Source organism: Crotalus tigris, unplaced genomic scaffold (assembly GCF_016545835.1).
Source record: "Crotalus tigris isolate CLP2741 ecotype Arizona unplaced genomic scaffold, ASM1654583v1 scf7180000023612.410070, whole genome shotgun sequence".
NCBI lineage: Eukaryota > Metazoa > Chordata > Lepidosauria > Squamata > Viperidae > Crotalus > Crotalus tigris.
The window spans coordinates 289391-310724 of record NW_024100078.1 but is presented as its reverse complement, the minus strand read 5'-3'; the positions used below and the strand labels follow the sequence as shown (position 1 = coordinate 310724).

At 40.1% G+C, this 21334-nt stretch overlaps 1 protein-coding gene across 5 annotated transcripts in view; it reads left to right on the top strand.

Annotated features, from left to right (window-relative positions):
- Positions 1-20725, top strand: part of LOC120297278 (zona pellucida binding protein) — a 101573-nt gene extending 80848 nt beyond the window's left edge. For 4 of the 5 annotated variants that reach the window (XM_039319723.1, XM_039319720.1, XM_039319719.1 and 1 more), the window contains 2 exons: positions 5907-6084; positions 20098-20278. In XM_039319723.1, coding sequence (XP_039175657.1) covers positions 5907-6084; positions 20098-20192 — 273 coding nt within the window. In that variant the 3' untranslated portion in view covers positions 20193-20278. Of the gene's footprint in view, positions 1-5906; positions 6085-20097 lie in introns of all 5 variants that reach the window. The other variant, XM_039319722.1, reaches the window with a different exon arrangement.
- The last annotated feature ends 609 nt before the right edge of the window (positions 20726-21334 follow it).

Genomic DNA, 21334 nt, shown 5'->3' with positions numbered 1-21334 from the left:
TGTTAATGGAAATTTAGCTTCCCTGTTAGGCAGTGGATTATTCCCTCCCTGGGGATGTTCCTTGTCCCGTATCTTCATTGCTGCTGTATGAATGAGTTGTCTTTCTTCAGCAGAGAACAAGGTATTCAAAATGGCCATAATTTCATCCCACGTGTAAATATTTGGCCTTAATAAATTCTCTAGCTGTTCTGCTGTTCCTAAAGGATCTTCTATCAGATTTTTAAGTTCCTTCTTAAATGCCTGTACCTCAGATGCCCGACGGGGTTTCTGTACAAAACTAATTATGGGCACTCCCTGAGCATCAATTCCATTGGACACCTCCCTTAAAGGGAACAGAGTTGGGTCCTCCATTTTCTTGTCTTTAGGGAAGGGAAAATTTTCAATATCTTTTTTACACTGTTCTAATTTCTTTCTGAGATTTTTTATACTTATTATTCTTCTTTTTAGTAATTGGAAGAGTTTTGGGTCTGGTTTACCCCAGATAACTCACCTAGGTTCATGCATGAAGTTGCCCAGTCCCTGAGGCTGATAATTCACTGATCCCCCCTTCCGTCATTTTCCTAGCAATCTCTATTTGGATCCATGGAAGCTGAGTTTCGATTCCAGACTTTGGTCCCTGGAGTTTAAGATCAGATTGTTGAACTCAAGGGGGCATGCCTTCCGATGTCATCGCCAGGTTCTCCAGGATCCAGAAATGAGTGTTCCTGTAGTCCCACCTACTGGGCGCTAAAACTGTTGCGCATGAATTTAAAAACAAATTAAATCCATTAACTGGGTTGCAAAGAAAACAAAATTTATTGCTTACAAAGGATAAGCCCAACGGCGGTTTGCAAAGCGTGGTGGAGCCGAGTTGGAACCTCATGCAGGAAGTTCTCAAACAACGGAACACACGAGCCACATTGAGCAATCATTTTTATACATCCTATCGCAATGCCCCATTTTCCTTCCTCTTTGGTCCCATTGGAAAGGCATACAGAGATCACAATCTATCAGAAGCGCCTAACCAGAATACATTATCTCTGTCCTTGTCTGCTCAGGTTACCTCAACATCCGACATACTACCATATATGGGCATGTTGCCGTTCCGGCAGAAATTCACAGTTTATTCTTTGGTTTTGGTGCACTCATCCTGTTTATTTTTAAAACATCCTTTTCCCTTGAACTGTTTCCCTCATCTACGAGGGTTGGATCGTGGCGGGGGGGGGTTGGGCAACTTTGATTAAGCAACAGCTTCAGAGGCGCACAGGTCTTGTTTTTTGGGGGAAGGGTGGGGTTTTTGTGGGTTTGTTACTTTAAAATGGGGAATACCTGTCTTATTTATTGTTAGTGGGAAAGGCTTTGCTCTGACGTGCGATAAGATGGTATGTTCGAGGAGGTCGTCGTATTCCATTCAGCCATGGGTTGGCTTTTCCATGATACATATAACTTTTATTGTGTTTTTAAAAATAGTTTAAATATCCGGGGGGGGAACGCAGTGAGAAGCGTCCCACCGTCAGCCACTACCTCCCCCCATGGAGTGCTCCATTGCTGCCGTCCCAACCTAACCCTCGCAGAGCACCATTCTCTCGCCCTGACCCAACCCTCGCAGAGCGCCGTTCTCTTGCTGCCCTGACCCAACCCTTGCAGAGCGCCGTTCTCTCGCCGCCTGATCCAACCCTCGCAGAGCACCGTTCTCTCGCTGCCCCGATCCAACCCTCGCAGAGCACCATTCTCTCGCTGCCCCGCCCCAACCCTCGCAGAGTTCCATTCTCTCGCTGCCCCACTCTAACCCTTGCAGAGCGCCGTTCTCTCACCGCCCCGATCCAACCCTTGCAGAGCACCATTCTCTCGCCGCCCCAATCCAACCCTCGCACAGTGCTGTTCTCTCACTGCCCCGCCCCAACCCTCACAGAATGCTGGTCTCTCGCTGCCCCACCCCAACCCTTGCAGAGCGCCATTTTCTCACCGCCCCGATCCAACCCTCACAGAGTGCCATTCTCTCACCGCCCTGATCCAACATTCACAGAGTGTCGTTCTCTCACTGCCCCCACCTAACTCTCACAAACCGCCCCACTCTTGCCACCCTGCCCCAACAGAGTGCCCTTCTCCCACCTCCTGCCGATAGTCCCATCTACCAGAGTCACCCTGGATCTCCCCCAACCTTACCTGGCCCCCACAGGCATCTCTTTCCCACGAGCAACATCAAGGTGGCCATGCCCACTGTAGCCACACCCATCCAGTGGCCACACCCACCCAGTGGGCTATGCCCACTGGCACTTGATGATAAATAAATGGGATTTGGGTTGAAGTTTGGGCACTCGGTCTCTAAAAGGTTCGCCATCACTGATATAGGGATTCCACTTTGGGAAGCCACGTTAACCCTACCAGAAGGGATTTTTCCATGCCAGGTGCCACAATGAAACTTCAAGTATCTGTGTGCTCCCCCATCTTCATTTCTATTGGTTCAGTGACGAATGTGGCAAGGGCTGTACCAGCCACTGACCCATCCAGCAGGTAGAATGCCACAGGTACTTTAAATTGCCTCAGGTGCTAGCCCATTTCTTCCACTAAGACAGGGCTGTCCAGGCACTTGGTGTAGCCTGAGCCCAGAAGGCACCAACTTCCCCTGTGCCCTGATGAGCAGACCACTAGCTCTACTTGTAGTCATTAGTATCAGGGCAACTTACCAAAAGGTCACTGTCTGCTCTCACCTGAGCTCTTTGGATCCTGGTCGGAGTTCCCCTGTCCTCAGTGGGAGAGGGATGAACTTTGTGACCTCTATCCCTTTCAGAGCTAACTCTCAGGTTCTGGTGGCCAGGTTTCCCTTGTTTCTTGGCAGGACCCATCATGAGCTTCTGGACTGACATGCAGCAGTCAGTAGCTCAGTGCCCCTCCTTTCTACACTTGAAGCAACCAATGGAGCATTGATGGGGGCTTTGCTTGCAGCTTCTAGGTCTCACTTTTGATGGTGAGGGATGTTCTCCATCCGTGGCTGGCACAGGTTCAGGATCTGGCTAAATTAATCTCTTATCTCCTCAGCGAGGACATGCCATGCATGCAGCATGCGAGGGACTCCTCAGGAGAAGCAAGCTTTGTATACATCATCATTCAGCCGTCCTGGAAACACTAGATTAGCATGTCCTGCAGCAAGTCGGTCAGCCTGCAGGCTGGGCTGCAAAACTCTTGGGTGTAGGCAGCCACAGATACTTGCCCTTGTTTAATGGTGTTCATGCAAATTCTGGCCTCGTGGTCAGCAAAGGGGGTCTTCCAATCTCTTACAAAGGGCCACTATGAACTGACTGAAGATGCACAGCTCTGGAGCATCATTGTTATGCAGAGCCATCATTCACTCCACTGCGGCTCCTTCTAGGGCCAGGGTAACAAACTACACTTTTGTTCCTTTAGTGAGCAGGTCTTCCCCATACTCCTGCAGGTACATGTGCATCAGGAAGAAGGCCAACTGCTTTGGATCGACACCAAACTTTACCCCCAGTACAGGGGGTTCTGCTCCTTCTCCTGCGTGCAGGAACCCACTGGGCTTGAGGCTGCTGAGCCACTGGGGCCAGGGCAATCTGTGGTTGAGCTGGTGGGGCTTTAGCTGTAGCCACTGGGAGAAGTGTGGCCACAGGGGAGGATTGCAGCTATTCATCATCCATATGGCAGTGACTGGCAAGGACGTCAGAGCCCCATCTGGGCCATGGCCTTGAGGTTGCCAAATGCTCCTCTAAGGAAATTGAGTGCCTGTTCAAATAGCACATCTTTGGGCTCAGGCTTGTCAGGTGCTATGAACTCTTCCTCATAGTAGCGGGTTCTTTGCGGTGGCTTCCACAACTACCCCTTTGGAAGTGGACCCCAGAAGGCTTCTACTCCCAATCTTCTTCCTTCCAGATGCCTAGGGACCACAGGCTTGTCACAGGCTTTGAGTTCCACAAGCCACTCGGGATGATCTCCGCTCTGGAATTTGGCAGCTGCTTCAGCCCAGTCTTCTCCCTCCTTCTGTTCACTGTCATGAGCTGACATTGTGGGCACGATTCCCATGGTAACTGGCTTGACCGATTTTGCAGATCCTGCCTAATGTCAAAACTGTCCCAAATCTAACTCTAGGAAAGAATAATCATAGACTCCATTTGATTCAAGTAATAGGTACTTTTACTAGAGTTGAATGATTGCAAGGCAAGTAAGGTGAGATCTGAAGTATTCCCGCAGAAAGCAATAGATTTTTCCTTCCATCCTAGTTCACCCTCGAGTCAGTGACCAGTATCCAATAGCAAGTCATTTGGATGTTTTGTGCACTGTTTTATGGTGGGCAGTTCATTCACTCATTCTCAGACTGGTTGTCCTTGAAGTCTGGAGCAAATTAATACAGGCACCTGATTATTCTCACTCCTGTCAATTTCCCCCTCCCTTCTAGCTCCTTTCTTCCCTTCTTACACTTGTTCTAATCGACATTCCATAGCCTCCCTCCCTCCTGTCCTTTGATGTCAGCTGAAGCATGGTCTGAAGTGCTGAAGCTGGCAGACCTAACAATTGGGGTGATATGATAGCTGTCTTCCAGTATTTGAGGAGCTTCACAAAGAAGAGTTGATCAGTTTATTCTCCAGAGCATCTGAGGGCAAGACAAGAAGCAAGGGTGGAAGCTCATTAAAGAAGGAAATTTCTTGACAGCAATTAACCAAAGGAACAGCTTGCATCCCATAGTTTTGGGTGCGCCATCGCTGGATGCTTTCAAGAAAAATTGGACATCCATTCATCAAAGATGGTATAAAGAATCCTGCCTTGAATACAGTGTTGGACTGGAAGATCTCCAAAAAGTCTTTTCCTGTCCTGTGATTCTATATAAATAATCTTCCACATCTCCCTCTAGACCAGGGGTCCACAACCTCCAGTCCTGACCCTGGCATGCCAGAAATCGGGCCACACAAACAAGAGAAGCCCCATCTGTGGGATGCAGGCAGCATGCAAAACGATGCCCCCCCCCCCAGTCAACGGGAAAACCTCTCTCCACAGAACCTGTTCCTGGTGCTCAAAAGGTTGGGGGGCCGCTGCTCTAGATACTTTAGGAGATAATCTTTTTTGGATACCAGAAGGAAAAAAAATACTAAAGCAAGAACAGTATACTTTTTCCATTTAGTTCTTTAAAAAAAATGTATCCACCCTCTGAAAGAAAAGAAATTGAAGGAGAAATTGGGAGAGATATATTTAATTATCCTCACTTTTGCCTAAGTCTGTAGCTATTTGAATACTAGGCCAAACTAAGAAACCTGATCTATCAGATTTGATAATTGGAGCTAAGGTTAAGATATCTCTCTGAACCATCATAAGCATTTATTATCTTGATACCCAGACTCCTGTAAGAGAATCAAGAAGTTTGAATGGGCCACTAAGGCCATTTAATCCAAACTGCTAATCATTGTAAGAACCTAAATTAAAATATCAGAAAGCATGGCTTTTTAGTTTCTTCCAAATCTTCAGACACTTATTTCACTGTAAAAATCCATTAGTTAGAAAGTTCTTCTAATACTCTATTTCAAATATCCTGCAACTTATATTCAGTATTATACAACCTGCATTCTAGGATGAGAAAGGACAAATTTCTTTGATATCTTTTCAAGTATTTGAAAAGTGCTTTTCTCTCTCCCCTCCAAACACACACAGGAGTCATTTTTACTTAAGGGTAAACAAACATAACTCCTTCAGTCTTTTTTCTTAAAATTTAGTTTTTAGTGCTCTGAACCCAGCATGTCACAAAGACATTCTCTCATGTATAAGAGTATTTATTCATTGTATATTACAATAAATACATTAGCCAAGGATAAACGCTTAATGTTATTGATACAGTTTGTATTTTTTATAGAAGTAAGAAAAGAAGCAAGTAAAAAAATGCTGATTTTTATCTTTATCAAGAAAGTAATTTCTTTTTACTTCAGGCAAAAGACCTAATAGAGAAATTCTTTAGCCAACAAATTGAAGTTCTTGGGAAAAGAACAGCACCACTACCTGAAATATACTACATTGAAGGCACTCTGCAAATGGTGTGGATTAATCGCTGTTTTCCAGGTTATGGAATTAATTCTCTACTACATCCAGATTGCCCTAATTGTTGTGGTAGGTTGGAAGCATAACAGTTTTCAGAATTATAAATACAGATTACTAGATACTGTTACAGGAATTATCTAGCTAACTTTTTATTACAACACAGATAGTAAATTTATTGCTTGTGACAAATTTGGTTATTAGTTCTTACAGTTTGGTTGCATAGTTCATGGTGAAATTACAGACCTATCAGCCTGACCTCAATACCTGGGAAGATTCTGGAAAAGATAAGCAACGAATCTTACACCTAGAAGTAAACAAAGTCATAAACAAAAGCCAACATGGGTTTGTCAAAAAAAAGATCATGCCAGACAAATCTTATTACATTCTTTGATCAGGTGACAAAATTAGTGGTCCAGAGGAATGCTATGAATATAATTTACATGGACTTAAGTAAGGCATTTGATAAAGTAGACCACAACTACTACTTGATAAGAGAAAAATGTGGGTTAAACAGCATCACTACCAGATGGATTTGTAGCTGGCTGACCGGCTGTACTCAGTGTGTGGTCCTCAATGGAACTGCATCTACATGGAGGGAAATGTATAGTGGGGTGCCCCAGGGCTCTGTTCTGGGTCCAGTGCACTTCAACATCTTCATCAGTGATTTGGATGAGGGGATAGATGGGGAGCTCATCAAATTTGCAGATGCACAAAGCTGGCAGGAATAGCCAACACTCCAGAAGATAGGCTTAAGATAGAGAAGGATCTTTTTACAGACTTGAACATTGGGTGCTATTGAACAAAATGAAATTCAATAGTGAAAAAACTAAGGTTCTACATTTAGGCAATAAAAACCAAATGCATAGGTACAATATAGGTGGTATCTTTTAACTGTGAGAAGGATCTTGGAGTGCTAGTGGACAGTCACTTAAATATGAGCCAGCAGCATGCTGCAGCTGCTAAAAAAGCCAACACAATGCTAGGCTGCATTAGCAAGAATAGAATCAAGATCATGTGAAGTGTTATTAACACTTTATAACACCTTGCTAAGGCCACATTTGGAATACTGCATCCAGTTTTGGTCACCATGATGTAAAAGAGATATTGAGACACTAGAAAGAATACAGTGAAGAGCAACAAAGATGATCAAAGGACTGGAGGCTAAAACATATAAAGAATGGTTGCTGGAATTGGGTATGTCTGGTTTAATGAAGAGAAGGACTAGGGGTGACATGATAGCAGTGTTTCAATATCTCAGGGATTGCCCCAAAGAAGAGGGAGTCAAGCTATTCTGCAAAGCACCTGAAGGCGGGACAAGAAGCAATGGATGGAAATTAAGGAGAGAAGCAGCCCAGAACTAAGGAGAAATTTTCTGACAGTTAGAACAATTAATAAGTGGAACAACTTTCCTCCAGAAGTTGTGAATGCTCCAACACTGGAAGTTTTTAAGAAGAGACTGGACAACCATTTGTCTGAAATGGTATAGGGTTTCCTGCCTGAACAGGGTTGGACTAGAAGACCTCCAAGGTCCCTTCCAACATCATCATCATCATTATTATTATTATTATTTCATGAAAATGGAATGTAATTGCAAATGAATTGGTTACTATGATAAACTAACTTGTTGGCATTTGTTCTTTGTGACTGATAGATTCTGTCCTAGTATAAAATCAAATTTAAATCAAAATGTATTGTGATTGTCATTATGGTTAATATATTGGCTTGTATTTATCTTTTCTAGAATAGATGATAATTACTCCAAAGAATTAGAATTAAGAGTTCTTAGGGCTGTCTTTTGTGAAAGCAAAGTTTAAAGACTACTCCTTGTGCTTTCTTGGGTCTGCAATGGAGTTCTGCTTTCAATAAGTAGACATTCTACAATCACTCTGTATTTGGGGGTGTCTCCCTTGTACCCAACTTTTAAAACTACTCAATTAAAAAAGGGGGAGAAAGCTTGGTGGTATTAGCTGAAAGCTGCTTATGCGTAGTGTTTCATCTCTGAATAAAAAAAAATTAGGTCATCTAGATTACAAGTGAATCCTTCTTGTGAAAACCTTACCCTTTTTCTTCTTCATCAGTGCAAGCAATAGAATATTGAAGTTTTTTGTACCAAAATCACAATATTGCAAAGCAATGGATTAATCTCGCTTACTACTCTGCATATTGTGCTCCTAATCAGTGGCAAACTCTAATGCCTTGAAATTAGACACTTGACTCCAATCCACAGATTTTACAATATATTCTTAGTCTGGAACTGAAAACATGTTGTTTCAAGGAAATAGGCTCAATAGATAAAATAGATTATAATAAAGTATTTTGTTCGGGAGCAAAGTATTATTACCCAAGAACAATTGCCTATACTCTTTTGAAAATGGACTACCAATCCAGTTAATACCATTGCTTTTTTTGTTAATTGTTAACAAAATAATTAATCCATTCCAATTATTTAGATAGTAGTCTTTGTTTTATTTCTGTGGAATCAAGGGCAGAGTTTCTTTCATGGGGGATATATTGCAGTAGAAAGTTGGATCCTTTTGATAATAACCTCTGGCTATTGTTTAGAATTCATTTTCTATAGGAGAAGGAATGGCACATCCTGAGGGTGGAGTTAAAAGAAAAATCAGCCTAGATTCCCTATATAGCCACAAGCGAACTAAGTTCCACCTCTCTTGAATTGACCCTTATCTAATGATTAGACCCTGTTTGGGATAAGATAAGGATCAATGGAATTCAAGGTTGGACTTAATTCATTTGTGGCTAAGCAGGGATTCTAGGCTCATACCTCTTTTAACTCTGCCCCCAGGTTCTGCCACTCCTATATTTTCTCCCTCCTATGAGAGTTGACTCGATCTCTTTTCATTTTCTTATGTGTGAGATAAAAGTCTTCTGTCGAATATGTTTGAAGTTTTGTTTTAGATTTTTACCATGCCAAGAAGAACAATGACCTCGAACTTGCACTGAACTTTCAAGATCAGTATATAAGTATCTGTTTTTAATTCCATTTGTCTCATTGAACCTTAATACTTTCTGAGTGCTTTCTGTTTCATGTTCATATAACAAAATGCACAATTGCTTTGAGGTAGAATCTGCAGGTGTCATTGCTTTATGGCAGTATTAAGTGCCAAGTTCCTTGTCTTATAATAGATTTTTAGAGATGGGTGACAGTTATCATTCATTAGTGCTATGAGCTGGTGAAACATTCTTGTCCTGTCCTTGTGAGCTAAATAGTGCTTTTGTCAACCTTATTTTTGACTAGTGTGCTTTTGTACATTTGCTGGCCTGCAACCTTCAAATTTAATAAGACATCGTTACTTCAGATTGTAATGTCAGCAGGATGGAGTCTTTGTGCAATATTCTTTTTAATATTCTCCTAGACTAGCTACTTCATTGTAAGAGTGTGGATTCATCTGTGGGAATCTTAGAGACTAAAATGAGAAAGAGCTGGGTCTTCAACTATATTTCTTCAAGTGATCATCTGAATTCTGAAAACAAGTCTCTCCTCTGATTTGGATTGAAAGTTAGAATTTTGGATTCTATCTACTGTGATGGTTATTGGATTGAGTATTGAGAGGAGGCCTTCCCTTTTATATGACATACTGTGGCATGGGCAGGGTTTCTACCAAAAAAACCTCTCAAGCTATGTAAGATTTCAAATATGAACTGGAAACAGAATCCCTTTGTGTGTATTTATAGACGAGTATTAGAAGACCACTGGTAAATAACTGGGGACAGTTATGTGTTCTATACAAATAAAATGTACAAATTGTGACCATATGTATTATGTAAGTGTGCAGTTGAACAGTTGCTTTATGGCTAAATCTTGTTAAAATTAACTTAAATCTCAGATTTAAACCTTCCTAAATTAATGTTAGCTATGTTTTTGCCCGTAAATAGAGGTAGACTATTTTGTGATTTTTATACTTGCCAGATTGAAATAGTGTTAAGGAATGTTATGGTATTGTAAGGCTATTGAGTTGCAGTTATTCATTACATAAAAAAAATACTTGCTTTTAGCATAGATCTCAAAAGTAATAGATATTGTTTATACATTATTTTTGCTTGGGAAATTAAAATAACATGATGCAATTAATTTGTTCATTGCAGTTCTAAATTTTTATATAGAATCCTACAAATATTTATAATAATTGGTTAGGACCAATTCACATTCAACAATGTTGATATAAGAAACCAAGAGTCATGAATTTGAGTATGAATATTCTGTTTACAGTTTCTTTACTTCCAAGATCAACCCATAGTTTTCTGGTATGGACATAAAATGGAAATTGTTAGCTAATAATTTCCATTTTCATAATTTCAGTTCTGGTACATGAGAGAAAGAGGACAGGGAATCAGTTGACAAAAAACTGAAACTCATTTTCAGTTTAATAAACCATGAATAAGCTGAAAGGGCTGTATCTGAACAAATCTTTTTTAAGTAGAAAAGACAGTTGAAGTATATCCAGATAAACAGAAGTGCAGATTAGTATATTATGATTAAAAATGATCCAAAATTGTTCTTTCTATCCTTATCTTGGTTTGGTATTTTTAAAAAACTTTTTTTATTCCTTTTTACATTTGCCATTTTGAATTTCTTTTAATAAAGGGCCTTTGGCACTGCCATGAGCTCCATGCCCCAGGCATCCCTCCAGCACTTCTCCATCGCTTGTCTCCACTGCCTCGCATCAGGTGATTCACTGTGGGGCAAATTTCCCTGGCTGCTATCCTGCATGGGACAATTAGCTACACAAGATAATTCACCAAATACCTGCATAGGGACAGTGCCTGTAGCTGGGTGGTGGGCTGCTCCCTTCAGCAGCAGGAGGCCACTTTGCCTGTGGAGAGAGGGAGGGAAGGAAGGAAGGAGTGTGTGCCTCTCTGGCAGAGTTCCCCACGTGTGGAGTGCCTCAGAGCCTGCCAGGGGAACAGCAGTGGAGGGGAGAGCAGGACGGTGTGCTTCTTCATATGCCACCTGATTCTCCCCCTTCACTCCCTCCCTCCCCTCCAGCAAATGTGCTGGGATCTGCTCCCCTCCATCTGCTGGGAGAGCCTTGGAAAATCTTTAACACGCCCCAGTGTCAAAAGTCACCTGTCCTTTGATGGTTTCCCAGTGGGACTGGTTCGCACCTCGCTGGAAGCTCACATGAGCATTCGCATGTCCCATGTTACCCCCCCTCCCATTCCACTGTGCAGTTTGGTGGACAAAAGTTGGTCTAAGGAGGGGGGGAGATTGCATGTGTGTGTGAGATGCATGAGCGCTCGGTGAGGCAGCTTTGAATCCCAAAGGCAGTGATGCAGGACTGCATAACACATCAGATGAGGGATTCTGATGTGCCAAGTGGATGGACAAGGCATCTTCCACACTTGCTCAGAGGCACGGGGTTCTTGAATTTATGTAAATAAAGCTATCCGTCAGAGCTAAAAGCATTTAAAGCATGTGCAGAGAGCAGGTAAAAACTCTCATATAGAGCAAATGGATGAAGAGAATATTTTAAATCATTATTACACTTCAGCTTTCTAGCTTGGCCAACAATGCCTTTTTTATACCAACAAAGCAGCCATCCAGTTCTTTCCAACAGCCAACTTGGTGGTTCAGTGGTAGAATTTTCACCTGCCACTTGGGAGCCTGGGTTCAGTTCCCAGCTAACACAAGTGCTGCTGCTGTTTTTGCTGTCTTTCTTTAGTTCTTTTCTTTCTGGCTAGTTTAATTTATTCACTTGTACAATGAACTTTTTTTTTACTGTTTATTGTACATATTTCTTTTAATTAAATGGTCTCTGTGGGTCCAACTCTAGGGAGAAAAGGCAGCTAAGTAAGTAAAATCTTTTTGTTTTTATTTTTTTGGCTAAATATAACTTTTTTCTAGAAAAACATGCAGCCATTTAATCTTTGGCTAAATATATATTTTTTAGCAAAATGAAACCCTGGGATCACAAAAGATGTGTTGCATTGATCAGAAATCGAACCCAGGCCTGCGGCATGGCAGGCTAGAATTCTACCACTGAACTTAATGTAGATATTATGGACAATTCATTCTCTCTGCTGCTCCAACCTGTTGCTAAATTTATATGATGTATTTCTCAGATTTATATAGCCACTTATCTTACAGATGCATGACTCTTTTTCTCCTTTTTTTAAACTTAATTTTGGAAAAGGGCTTAAATCCCTTCCACTGGTCTTTGCTTGCTCCTGGCTTTCTTGTACCTGGCTCCCCCACCACTGCAAGGCAGCAGCAAGGCAAAGGCTGTAGTCAGCAAGGAACAGGAAGAGGAAGAGGAGACAACAAGAGTATGTTGGCTGCAGCTTTTCAGCTGCTGCATTGGCTGGATGGGAAGGCGCTGCCTTCCCCCTATCCCCCTAGTTCCTCTTTCAGATGGTGGCCCCTCTGCAAGGGGAAAATGTTGTGGGAGGTGATTGTGAGATTAAGTCAAAGCTGAGTATTTTAGAATCTATGAAAACTTTGAAAGCAGGGGATTATGATGATGATGATGAACAACATTCCTGCCCAAAGGTAGATAAAGGCTTTGGACTTGAGTAACATACTATCCTGGGTGAGAAGTAAGCTAAATTCTGAATTAATTGGTTGGAGATAGACATTTTATTTTCATTCTTTTATTTTTGTCCTTACCCTTTGAGGATATGACTAAAGGAATCTATAAATAGAATGCAGGGCCGAATCTGGGCAAGGGGGCCAGCTGATGCACCCTTCTGCCAGTGACCAATGGCCCATGGGGGGAGGGAGGAAGCAGCCTCCTGGTCTCCCCACACCAGTGTTGGTGAGTTATCCCATGACTAAATGTCCCGCATGGAAGAGTGGCCAGGGGGATATGTTCTACAGTGAATCACCCAATGCAAGGCAGTGGGGGATGGGATGAGGGGCAGAAGGCCAGTGGTGAAGGGACGCCCAGGGTGTGGAGCCTGTGGTGGTGTATTGGGAGCCAGATAGCCATGGCAATGTATTGGGTGAAGCTGCGGGGGGGGGGGGCTGCAGTGAAGTGGCTGAGGCAATGTGGCTATGGCTAATTGTCTCATTCCAGGCTGGGAAGCTTGCAAATGGCAATCTCGTGACCCAAGATGCTACAACCATAGTAATGCCAAAGCCTAATTTTGATCATGTGCTCTGAAGTTGCTATGATGGTCATAAGTGCGAGGATCAGTTGTAAGTCACTTTCCAATGCTGTTGTAACTTCAAATAGTCACTAAATGAATGATTATAAAATGAGGGCTATTTGGACTCAAGAAGATCCTACTATTTTTTTAAACAAAATTTTATTAAATTTATATAGGTAAGGAAAACTAGGAAAAATATAGGTATGGTAAAGGGAAGGATAAAAAGGAAAGGGGGAGGGGAAGGAAATAAGGGATTAGCGTAAAGTAAGGATAGGTACAATCACATATTTCAACAAACAAGCAACCGTCTGGTTCATAATAATGAGTAAGTATCATATTCAACCATTTTTAACAAAGCTTACACTGTAACATATTAAAAATAATTAATAAAGAAATACATTGATCTATTAAGTAGATACTATTAATAAAATCACAAAAAACAAATAAAATAAAAAAATAAATCCTAACAATCAAAAGTAACAAATGAAAATCAGTAAATCAGAAAAAGTAATCATCAAAATGTTAGTTAGAACTCAATTAAAAATCAGTCATCTATTCTAAAATATTAAATCCTTCAAGTTCTAACGTGTCTCTAACCATTGATAAAATTTTTCCCAAGTTCTAAAATAAATTGAATCATCTTTTTCTTTCATTTCTAATGTTAGTCTATCCATTTCTGCACACTCTAGAATTTTGGTAATAATAATCTGGTCAGATGGTAGATTCTCCTTTTTCCAAAATTGGGCAAATACTATACTTGCAGCAGTTAAAACATGCAATATCAAGTAGTCATTCTCTTTACCATAATTAGATCTTAATATTCCTACAAAAACAATTCTGGTTTAAATTCTATTTGTAGTTTCATCATCTTTTCCAACCATCTATGAATCTTAGACCAATATTTCTTAGCGATAGGGCATGTCCACCAGGCATGGTAATAAGTGCCTGGGTGTTGTTTACATTTCCAGCAAATATCCGAAACATTTTTAAACATTTTCGCTAAGCGAACTGGTGTCATATGCCATCTATAGAACATCTTATATAAGTTTTCTTTAAAAGCTACCGCTTTTGTAAGCTTAATGTTTTTATCCCAAAGTTTTTGCCAGTCTTCCAAATCTATAGAATATCCAAAGTTCTTTGCCCATACTATCATTGTTTCTTTCACTTGTTCTTCTTCTGTCTTCCAGTTTAGAAGAAATTTATAGAGCTTTCTAATCAAATTCTCATCTGTTTTTAACAAAATTTTATCCAATGGGGTCTCTTCTTTGTAAAAACCTATCAATTTTATATCTTTTTCATATCTTCTTTGATTTTGCAAGTAGGACCACCATGTCAAATCAATACCTTGTAATTGTAAAGTTTGCCTGTCCTTAAGTTTTCCCTCTTTATCTAAAATATCTTATAACTAACCAGTTTGTCATAATTAATCAGATTTGGATAAGCAAATGCTTCCATTGTTGAAAGCCACTCAGGTATTTTCATGTATATTTTATATTTAATTTTCTCCCATTCTGAAAGTAGTACGTTTCTTATTGCATGATTCTGAAAATACTTATGTGCTTTAGATTTCTCATACCATATAAAAGCATGCCAACCTAGCTGAAGGTCATGTCCCTCTAAATAAAGCAATCAAGAAGATCCTACTTTTAGAAGCAAATGAACAGTGCAGACCCTGGCCCTGTCTTACTATATTTCTAAAGTTCTTTGACATTAAATTGCTGAAGAGATCACTCAAGGACCGAGTTTCAATAGTTTTGTTCATAAGAATAGTTGAAAGCACACCTACATAACAAACTAAGCCAACCATAATGATAAATAGTAGATACATAATATTACAAGATTTATATTTTATTTTGGTACTACTGTGTTTCCCCAAAAATAAACTCTAGCTTGATTTTTACACCTGTGCCTAATATAAGCCCTATCCCCAAAGTAAGCTCTAGTTAAGAGCCTGGGCAGCTGGCCACCTGCCCACCCAGTCTGATTGTTTGCTGTGCTGCCACCACAAGGTGAGGCGAGGCAAGTGGGAGAGGGAGTGGAGCTGCCCCATGCACTCCGCACCCACATACCTTGGAGGCCCTGCAGCCAGCCCTCCCATGCCCGACACTTGCCTCATGGCGGCACCAACAGCCCCATCCAGCAGGAGCCCGCATGGCCACCGCCAGCCCACTTTGTGGCCATTCATGCACATCATCCCCCGGGCTCCGTTTCACGGGCAGAGGCCTTCAAGAAACCCAGGCCTCCATTCTCGGTTGCAGAGGCCTTTCCTAAAAGCCTCTGTTAGAGAATTTTAATTTCTCTGTTGGTGAAAAATAAATCAGAAGCTCTCACAGTTGACTGCATTTAGCTGATTCAAAATAACCTCTTTATATTCATATCAAAATATTTACAATACAATACATTCTTTTTTACAGCAACATAGCTCAATGAATACTTCTTACAGAGAGATACAGAGACAAACCCAAGACTGAAAATTCAGCTTCTAACTCAGTACCCTTTTGCACAGACTCAGAAGTACTTTCTTCACATTGGCTGACTGAGTTACCACATGACTCTTCCTGCTCATGAATATTCCAACACTCCTCCCTTCATGACAGGAAGAGACATCAGACCTATTGACTTAATACATTCTCCATAGTGAACACCACCCAATGGTTTAGTAATCATGTCTGCCAAATTATCCTCAGAAAAACAATGATGTAAACTAATCAATTTTCCTTTTACAGCTTCCCTGACATTACAATACTTAATGTCTACATGTTTACTTCTGTTCTTCAGCCTGTCACCAGTTGCCATTTTTATACAGGCAGCATTGTCTCCAAATACCTTTACAGATTCTTTTACATTAATATTTAAATCTTGCAACAACTATACATACCATGTTACTTCAGAACACAATTCAGATAAAGCAATAAATTCTGCTTCCGCTGTTGAAATAGCAACAGTTGTTTGTTTTCTGGACTTCCATCCAATTAGAGTCCCTCCAAACAATATTATAATTCCAGAATTTGATTTCCTTGTGTTTATGTCATTTGCATAGTCATTATCAGCATAACACTTTAATTTCAATTCCTCAGTAATCTGTATTTGAAGACCCAAATTTATGGTTCCCTTTAAATATATGAGAATCCTTTTTACACCCATCCAATGTAACTTTGTGGGTGCAGAAGTAAAACAACTCAAAATGCTTACTGTGCAAGCTATTTCTAGTCTGGACCACTGTGATAGATATAATAAACTCCCTATTGCTGAGTGATATATCTCTTGATCACAAGTTTCACCTTTGTCCGCACTTAAACTATTATAAAAATCAGTACTCATGGGTGTGGGAGCCGTATTACAATCTTTCATATTCTATTTTTCAATAACTGCTCAATTTTTCTCCTTTGACTGAGAATATAATCACCTTTTTCATTTTTCTATAGCTCTACACCGAGATATTTTTTTTATTTCTCCCAAATTCTTTAATTGTGAAAAACCTTGTGCCACTAACCTGGCCTTATACTGTACATCATTATTTGGCAATACCTATTTCTTATATACCCACTTACAACCCACAGCTTTAGTTCCCTGTGGCAAAGTCACTGATTTAAATATTTCATGGTCTCCTATGGATTTCATCTCTTTATCCATGGCCTCCTTCCATCTTTCTTGTTCAGCTTTTGGTAATGCCAACACCTCTTTATAACTTCTTGGCTCATACCACACATTGCAAACCTTTACCTTGCTAGCAGAATACCTGTCAGGTGGAATTCCTTTGTTACAACGCTCTGACCTACGTGGTATTAACTGCTCCTGTGTCTCAAATCTTTCTGATTTCATGTCTTGTTCAGCCTCTCCTCCCTGAACATTGACATCAATAATCATTTTTCCATCATTAGATGAGTTATTGTCATTAAATAGATCACCGTCATTAAGTGAGACATACCCAGAATTTGCATTAATTCTGTCCCAATTTTGTTCTGCAAAATTAGCAGACCTTGAAATTACAATTCTTTTACTTCCATCGCTAAAGCGATATCCTTTTGACCCTGGCTCATAGCCCACAAACCTGAGCTTTCTTGCCTTTTGCTGTCCCTTTCTTCTGATTGCTTTCGGAATATGTACCCATGCAGTACTTCCAAAAATTCTCAAATGTGCCAATGATGGCTTTCTCCCGTATAGAATGGCATATGGAGTATTATTAATGGAGGAACTCCACAGCCTGTTAACTATATAATTGGCAGTCAATATGGCTTCTCCTCAATATGACCTGCTCATACCAGAATCCTCTAATAATGAATCTTTCATTGTTTGCAAAACACCATTCCTTCTTTCAGCTACACCGTTCTCTGCTGCTGTGTAAGGATTTGCACGTCTGTGTCTTATCCCCAACTGCCCCAATCATTGTTGGAATTTAGTTGACATAAATTCAGTACCTCTGTCAGTTTGCAACTGACACAGTTGTTGTCTGTACCTTCTCTCTACAAAACTTACCCACTGTTTGCATTGTTGTAGCAGCTCTATCTTTCCTCTAAGCCAGTGGTTCTCAACCTGTGGGTCGGGACCCCATTTGGGGTCAAACGTCCATTTCACGGGGGTCGCCAAACAATGCAGTCCGCCATTTTTTTCCCCTTTTCCTTAGCTGTGCTACTCCCTTTTATTCTATTGGCTTTTGAAAGCCAATAGAATAGACTCTCTTGAATAGAGTCTAATTCTATTTGCTTTCAAAAGCCAATAGGAATTGTCCAGGCGGTCTCTGCCCTGCTGAGCCCATCAAAAGTCCCATTCTGCAAACGGTGCTGCACCAGTTGAGTAGTCCTCGACTTACGACCGGTTGAGTAGTCCTCGACTTACGACCGCTTGGGGGTCGCGGCATTAAAAAGGTTGAGAACCACTGCTCTAAGCAAGTAGCAAAATGAATACTTGCTATAATCATCAACAATTGCCAGTGCATATTTTGCTCCTCCCAAACTGGCTTGCATAGATCCCACTAGATCTGCATGGACCAGCTCTAGAGCTCTTTTTGTTTGTCTTGTGCTATATTTACAAACTGGGTATGCCTTTGACTTTGATGCTTTGCATACTGCACAGTCCAAATATGTTTTGCATCCCTTCAAATTTAGCCCTTCTGCAAACTCCTTGCATTTGCTGCAAAACTTTAAAGCTTGCATGGCCAAGTCTTCTATGTAGAAGGTGAACGCACGAATCATGCTCTGCAACGTTTTTAAATATATGGGAACATTGAACCTTTTGTCCCTGCAATACATATAGATTATCTTCCTTTATGCCTTCTGCACAAATATTCCCATTCCTCTTGATGAGACACTTCCCATTTACAAAAATGACCTCAAAACCTTGTTTGTCTAAATTAGACACACTTAACAAATTATGTTCCATCTCAGGTACACAAAGCACGTTAGTAAACTTTGATTCCAAATATGGAATTTTTATATCGCCTCTTCCAATGACTTTTGCTTTCTGGCCATTTGCCAAAGCCACAGTTTCTTGTGCTACTGGAACAAACCTGCAAAATAATTCAGAGTCATTAACAATTGTTTGACTTGCCCCACTATTTATTAGCCACTTGTCTCTGTTGTTGATATAGCAAACTTTTGCAACACCAAAATGTTCCTTTTGAAAATCAGTCTTTTTTGCTTGCACAAATGTTCTTCGCTGTAAATTGTTCCTCTGCAAACAGTTCCTTTTCAGATGTGTGTTTGCTCCACAAATCTAGCAATTCTTTTCTTGCTGAGCTCTCTGCTTGCAAAATCTCTCTTTTTATGCAACTTGGTCCCATCTGCTCCTTGTTTCTTCTCCGGAGACTTGCAGTCTGGACCCCCTCCTCAGGAATTTCACCTCCTCATGGCTGTTCCTAAAATGTTGCTTTCTTCATTAATCAAACATACCTTTAAAGCCTCAAAATTTAATTCTTGCTCTTCTTTACACTCAAATATGGCAGAAACTGTGTCCCAGGTTTTATCTAATCTGTTCAACACCAATAAAACCTTCTGGGACTCAGGGAATTTAATCCCACATTGTTCTAAGTCCAAAAATAAACTTTGCATTTTATTTAAATGCTCTTCCACAGATTCACCTGGTTGCAAACAGGCCCTGTAAAGTTTTCTTGACAATTGCACTATGTTGCAAGCAGAAACGTTCATGTGCACAGCTCTCAATTTCAACCAAATTTCCTTTGCAGTCTTTAAATTTGCAACATTTAGAAATTGTTCATCATCTAAATTCAAGATGAGATAAGCCATTGCTTGATCATGACTTTTCTGATCAGCAGCTGCAAACACGTGGTGGATTTTCTACGATATACCACAGCTCTTTTGCTTTGAGCAAACATTCCATTTAACAGTCCACACAATGTAATTCTTCGGGCCCAAACGTGTGCAAGCGGCATTGAGCAGCCACAGAAGAAGTTGGCCGGTGGCAGCCACATGGGCTCCTGCTGGACAGGGCTGTTCGTGCTGCCACTGTGAGGCAAGACAGTGGAAAAAATAAGACATCTCCTGACCTAATGCTTCTTTTGGAGACAAAATATATATATAAGACTGAGTGTTATTTTTGGGAAACATAATAGTTGTAAAACATTTATGAGTTTTCATAAAATACAAAGCCCCAAGAAATCCAATACCAGATGTTCTGTACCTGTAATTATTCACAATATAGTTGAAGATAAATCTCAGAATATGATGGGATGGGGCAGAGATGTTAGCTGTATACAATGTGTTGCAGATAACTGATGGAGTCTTTTCAAACTTTCGTGCATCTATGATCGCTGTCTTACACATTTTATATTTACTTCTGCTTCCTATTTCCTTATTTTTTCTTAAAACATTTTTGTAGGTGAACCCCAAATTTAGGAAATAAATCTTGAAGCAATTAACTGGCTTTAAATTTGGAATTTTCATTTTATTACAGCAAATAGTAATACATTTGATGACATGATTATTTTTGTTTGTTTTGTTTTTCTTTCTTTTCTTATAGTGGTTTGCAGTCCAGGATCATTCAGTCCTCATGAAGGAACTCATTGTCTTCAATGCAACAGAAGTCTGGCATATGGAGCCAAACATTGTTACTAGACTCTCAACATAATCCTTTTGCTATGTTTAGTAACTTTCCTGTACTTTCAACTCTGTAATCCAAATAAAAGGATTTTTCAGAAAAAGTCTATGAAAAATATATTATGTGATTACATTTATATGATGAATAATATATGGCAGAAGAGAATAAGGAGAAATTTCCTAACAGTGATTAATTAGTGCTATGGCTTGCCCTCTGTAATAGTAGGTGCTCCATCATTGGAAGTTTTAAGAAGAGATTGAACAACCATTTGTCCAAAATGGTACAAGGTCTCCTGCTTGAGCAGGGGGTTGGATTAGAAGACTGTTAAGGTCCCTTCAATCTCGGTTACTCTATTCCATTCTAAAAAATTGTTGCATTCCCCTGGCAATTTTATATTTCTGAACATGCAATTATATTTAAATTTCAAGCAGGGAACCTTCCAAGTATCTTTGGTTTTAGAAAACTCAATACCATAGATAGGAAACATGACAACATAATATATCATCTTCAGTTTTATAGTCTTATGGGATGCAAAGAGTGTTAGATCCTGATACTTGCTGATTCAACACTTCAGTCTGGTATGAGAAAAAAATGGATTTTTTTGTCATTTAAGATGTATTTTGCTATTCAGTGAAAAAAAATAGTAAATAAAGCTAAAAGCAAAAATACAATACTTAGAATTACTCTATTAAGCAAGGTTTCCATTAATTTTGTTTACGTTACAACTATAATAGATACCACCTCCCTTCCATCTGAAATAAACAGAAAACCTAATTTACCATTCCATTTTTTAAAAAATGCTTTTCGTGTTCTCCTTTTTGATATTTAGAGCAGAGTATAGCTGATAAAAAAAAACCTCTGACTCTTACTCAATTATCAGTTAAGTTATTTAGGCAAGAAAGTTAAGAGTTGGGATTACAAGTGGTGTTTTCATGGGAAGATTAACATTCAATGAGAAAACAAAGGATTATAGAAATGAACCACTGGTTTAAGGGTTGGTGCTGTCAAGAGACTTTGGATTCCTAGACTATAGTCTGCACTACCTACTGAAGCGTTTTTGGCAAAAAATGAACACCTATATTTGGAAAATGACTCTCAACTTATCAGAAGGGCTTTAAACTAAAAATAAGGGAGAAGGGTGACCACTCCAAGACAACCA